General features: G+C 49.0%; 1 protein-coding gene across 2 annotated transcripts; it reads left to right on the forward strand.

Moving 5' to 3' along the window:
* Positions 1-552: 552 nt before the first annotated feature.
* On the forward strand, positions 553-4,829 carry LOC119312643. 2 transcript variants are annotated; one of them, XM_037588384.1, is made up of 6 exons: positions 553-838; positions 1,081-1,221; positions 1,311-1,369; positions 1,459-3,075; positions 3,643-3,790; positions 3,888-4,829. In XM_037588384.1, the coding sequence occupies exons 2-6, from the start codon at positions 1,101-1,103 to the stop codon at positions 4,631-4,633; spliced, it is 2,691 nt and encodes an 896-aa protein (XP_037444281.1). In that variant the 5' UTR covers positions 553-838; positions 1,081-1,100; the 3' UTR covers positions 4,634-4,829. The 2 variants fall into 2 exon arrangements, with proteins under 2 accessions (XP_037444281.1, XP_037444280.1); XM_037588383.1 differs by having other exon boundaries at positions 1,087-1,221.
* The last annotated feature ends 454 nt before the right edge of the window (positions 4,830-5,283 follow it).

Raw genomic sequence — 5,283 nt, forward strand, 5'->3', positions numbered from 1 at the left:
CACCACATGCAACCATGAATGGGAAAATACGTTTCATTCTATTATTATACTTATATGTTCAATAAGCATTTTACAACTATACATAATCAAATATGACAAGTATAATTTTGGTTCACATGTTATCAATGTAAATAATTCTATTCCGCACAATCAAAACTCATTGAAATATATTGCAATTGATTCCCACAACAACGTGCAGAGTATCATCTAATATATACAATGGGGTGACACTGAGCTAGGCACGTCCGCACCGTCCACTCATTTATTTGCTCTTTGCAAAAACATCATCCATAGACCAAATCATCGCCTTACATTTTTATCACCGATTCAAGTTTTTACCAGGATATTTACATGCGACGTTGTTCTTGTTATCCTTTTTGTAGTCTATACATACATACACCATAGGGTTCAAAAATTACCAATCAGACCGTTGGAGGGGGGATTAGGCATAAGCATTTTCTAGTAATAAGCAGCATTTGGGCCAGGCCTAGGGCTGTAGAGCGCTTTACCCCAGGGCCCAGGGCTCCATTCCCTAACACACGCCGCCCCAACCCTAACACATGTAGGACGCCTCCTCCACGGCGCCGTTGGCTCGAGCTCGTTTGAACGCTCGCTGCTCCTCTGCTCCACTCCGCTCCCGGAGCTCGCCCCCTCCCCTCTCCACCGCCCGCTCCAGCGCGGCTCCATCCGGGCTCCTCCGTGCCGGCGATCTGGCCCGGGCCAGGGCGCTGGCCCCGCGAATCCGGCGCCGCTGACCCCCGGCGGAAAGGGCGGATCTTGGCGGCGTCCTCCCCCCGGCCGCTGCCCCCCGGGGCCTCTCCCGGCGTCCCCTTCTCAGGTGAGGGCTTCCTTCCTGCATTGCTTGATAAATCTTTCGAGGGGCGCAGGGCGTTCTGCTATGGTGTTTGGGTCTTTGGGTCTCTCCGGGTCGAATTCGAGATGGAGATCGGGTTTGGGCGGATTCGTTCGTCGCCGGCCCTTTCTTGATCAGCTTGCTTCGGAAGCGTTTATGTTAGGTTGAATGTGTCTCCCTTTCTTCCGTTTCTTGTGCTTATTATGCGTGCCGTCTCCGCCTGCAAGTTTTAGGTGGCGAGGAAGGGATGGATGTGGAGAGAGCTGCGTCCAAGGGGCATGGCATCCTCAGCCTCTTTGATTGGGGCAAGAGCAAGAAGTCCAAGAAGCGGCTGTTCGCCGGAGGCGGGGGCGCTTCTCCGACGCCAGGTAAGCAAATGCGTTCTATGAGTCAGAGTGTAAGGCAAAAGTGTTCTGGGAGGCAGGGCCTGACCTTACACATCAATTTCTCTTTGCAGGGAGCACGACAGATGGCAAGGAAGCCGTTGGCAGCAGGCCGAGCACGCCTTCAAACTCGGTTCGTTTTCGGGCGTTTGATCTTTCTGTTTGTAGTTCCTGCTTGTTGCTTGCTGTTGTTTTGATGGGTGAAACTTTGCACATTGGCAGATCCTCGAAGATGTGTCGAGTATGAGGGAAAGTAGCGAGCATAGCTCATCATCCTCGGTAATTGATGAGGACGCTCGTGCGATGAAAGGACCCACTGTTGTGGCGAGGCTGATGGGTTTGGATTCCATGCCTGCGACCAGCTCATCTGGATCCTACCTGATTCCTTCTACCGCGCAGCAAACCTTCACAAACAATGTCCATGATGAGTTCATTGGCAGAAGCTACATTGGCAGTCCTAGTCCTCATAAGATGCCGAGTAGCCCTATTGACCGGTTTGGAATGGAAGCGCTGCCTCAGAGATTTGCCAAAAGGTCACTTTCAGGTGCGCAGCACAAGTTGTTCTCCCCGGTAAAGAATCCTAATCATACGTCAGGCAGAAATGCTGCTGATATAATGGAGGCAGCGTCTAGGATCATTGGGCCTGGAGTTGAGAGTAATAGCTCTTACAGAGCTCGGGATGTTGGGTACTCAAATGTCGTGCGTGCCTTCAACACATCAGATATTGTAAGGGTCCAGCAAATGTCCCAAGCAGCGAAGAAGCGTGACACCTCAACATCTTCAAAGGCACCAAGAGCAAAACCTTTTGATGGTGGTTTGGCAACCTCAGAGTCAGCCTCTTCTTCCAGGTTCTCAGAGTCAAACGGAAATGCTCCGGTTGCTCCAAGGGTCAGGGCCGCCAGTAGATTATCACTAGATCCGAGAGCTGCAAGTACCCAAGGAAGTGGAGGTAGAAGCAAAAACAGCAGGAAACCTGCAACTCATATGGATACTGAACATAACATGTCTGAGAGAAATCGGGGCAACCAACAAAAGAGTAATAACCAAACTGTTGCAAGCTCTTCCAATTCGCTTGAGCAAAATAACAGAAAGCGGAATGCTATGGGTGTTAAGCACAAGGTGAATCCAAAGTCAGCAAGACTCAGTCAACAGGGAAGCAACACACATTCAACAAATGCCTCCCCCAGGAAGGCCGGGATCACCAGCACCCGTGCTGAAAGTAGTACGAAAGTCAACACAAAGGGAGAAGTGCAGCCAACCAACTATGCAAACAGAAGACTAAATTCTACAGCCAAAACAATCCCCAAACCGAGAAGATTGCCAGATGGGAGGATGAACCCAAAGAAAAACCAGTCAATTGATAAAATTCTCGCCGAGAGAATTCAAAGGCGCGTTCAGAACAATATTGGGACAGATGAACAGTCATCTTCCTCCACAAACAAAAACAAAGTCAGCACTGAGATTGTTTCGTTCACATTTACCTCACCAGTTCACAAATCATTACCTGGTTCTAGATTTCGCAATCATTCAGTGGAAACACGGTCAATAGAGAGCATGAACTCGGCACCAACTTCAAGCAATACACCGAATACTAAACCTGATGACATAGATGGTGATTATTTGGGAATTCTTCTGGAGCAGAAATTGAGAGAATTGACCTCCCGGGTAAAGTCACCCTATTCTAAGCCAGCCAATGGGGTTCGAGTATACGCCCCTTCACCAGGTTCGGAAGATACATCTAGCATTGCATCTACTGAGTATGATAGGGAGTCCTCTCAGCCTTTCAAGGACGGAAAAAACAAATTCCACCAGAACGATCTTGAATTGAAAAGTGGTCAGGTATGTCACCCGGGACACTTATTTTCCTATTATACCTGCTTCTTTTTGACTCGTTGTTATATGCACACTATTTTCTTGTGAGCAACATCATTTGGTTAATGCCAGAAGGTTTGATGATGCTAATATCTTGAGTTGAACATAGGAAAATTAATCATCCCATTAAATAGTTAGGCGTAGTGTATTTTCTCCATGTAGCTATGTGCATACTAGAGTCCACACATGTGATTAGTTTTTCTTGAAATACTCCTATTTCAAGTCTGAGACGACTTGGAGTATATCTTTGTTGTCTATTCAAAGTAAGAGCACTATACTTACAGTGGGTTTCTTCGTACGTGATCAATTATAAGCATAATTAGGAGCACTGAATTGGTGCCATGGAGATAGGGATGAAATTCAGCTTTGTATAGCACATCAATAGTTTGAACACTTGAACCTTCCGAGTTGGTGCTAAAGCTGGTACCTAACTGTTGCCACCAGTACAAGGGCTGAGCCTGCATTTTTATCTATATACATTCATGACAGGTTAAGAAATGGTTCATGTGCTAACAGATTTCTCTTTATGGCCAGTCGTCTCAATCTGTGAAGTTTGATAATGATTTCGTCGATCAAGTGGAGTTGGAGCATCTTCACTTTAGCCCCCGTTCTACATGGGAAGTCTCCGTTTCAACAGAAACGGAAACCTGCTGCTCTGCAGAGAGCTGGACAAATGCAAACGGTGAGCTTTACAGAGCAGTTGTTTGGTTGTTGCTATTTCGCACTAGCCACATGCCTTCCACAAAAACATTCTCTATAACACTTGCATCTTTTTGCAGAATCAAGGTTGTTTAGTTGTACAGAAGGAGCAGCAACATCTGGTTCTGCACAGGACGGTGGATCCCAAGAAGTGGACGCTTCATCCGAATATTCTGACACAGCATCGTCAGTCACGGCGACTACAGCCGAAACAACACACCCATCAGAAAGCAGCAGCTCTTGTCGCGCGGACCGTGATCCGGAGATAGACTTCCTGAGAGAGCTACTGAACGCCAGTTCTCTCAGCGGACAGTCTTCATCCGTTTTTGAGCGGTCGGGCAGCTCAGCCATCCTGGACCCTCGTCTGCTGGAAGAACTAAACACAAACAGGAGCTCCAGGGTTGCAGCAGCAGCAGCAGCGCCAGGCGGTGAGGAAGACGGCGGCAAGGCCTCGAGGATGTCCCGGCGGCTGCTGTTCGACTGCGCGAACGAGGCGCTGAGCGGCAAGTGCGCCTACTACCTGAACGCGGGGTACGGGTCGTGGTTCACGGGCGCGGCGGTGCTGGCGAAGCTGTCGGCGGAGGAGCTGCACCGGGAGATGAGCGGCGGCGGGCTGCGGGTGGCAGAGGAGTCGATGGTGGACGAGCTGGTGTACAGGGAGATGGGCGGGCCGCGCGGCGGGGCGTGGGTGGAGTTCAAGGCGGAGTCGTTCGAGGCCGGCAGGGACGTGGCGGCGGCACTGCTGGAGGCCCTGGTCGACGAGGCCGTCGCCGACCTCCTAATGAGCTCCGGCTCCGGCGGTGCTGTTCCTTCCCATTGCTGTTGATTGATTCATTGTTGTTTGTGCGTCGGTGTGTTTGATTGATGTATGTAGAGTCATGGAGGATGATGGTTGGTCTGTTATTTTTGTCTAGTGGAAAGGAAAATAATGTGTCGCCTGGTTAAATTTGTTCCGGTGTGTGTTTTTGCATGGTCGTGGCTGCCGTGGTTGCCATGGCAGCAGGAAAAGTAGCTGTGCTGTCGCTTGTGAGTGTAGTGCAGTGCGGTGCAGATGCGTCCGGGAGCGCCCGTTTTGGTCGTGGTCCGGCCTGGGCCGTGTCGTGTCGTGTCGTGTGTTTGCCGTGTCCGTGTGCGCTTGTATTTGTCTCACTTGCTCGGGTGGCCGTCGTGTGCACCACTACCGGTACCAGGTGCAGGCAGTAGCACTCCACTCCACTTGGTCATGATGGAAATCTGGGAAAGGTTGTGCTAGGATCGACAAAAGTGCTTATTCACTCATGGAAAGTACTCTAACAACATAAACGGAGTAGTACTGGTTTATTGGTCCCCTTTGTAATTTGTGTCAAATTTTGATCAAATATTTAACTAACAAGATGTTAATATAAATCTTAACAAAAATTATATCGTTGGATTCGTATTTGAACATATCTTTCAATGATATAATTTCTGTGATATGCATGAATATTTTGTTAGTTT

This window comes from Triticum dicoccoides, chromosome 5B (genome assembly GCF_002162155.2).
Source record: "Triticum dicoccoides isolate Atlit2015 ecotype Zavitan chromosome 5B, WEW_v2.0, whole genome shotgun sequence".
NCBI lineage: Eukaryota > Viridiplantae > Streptophyta > Magnoliopsida > Poales > Poaceae > Triticum > Triticum dicoccoides.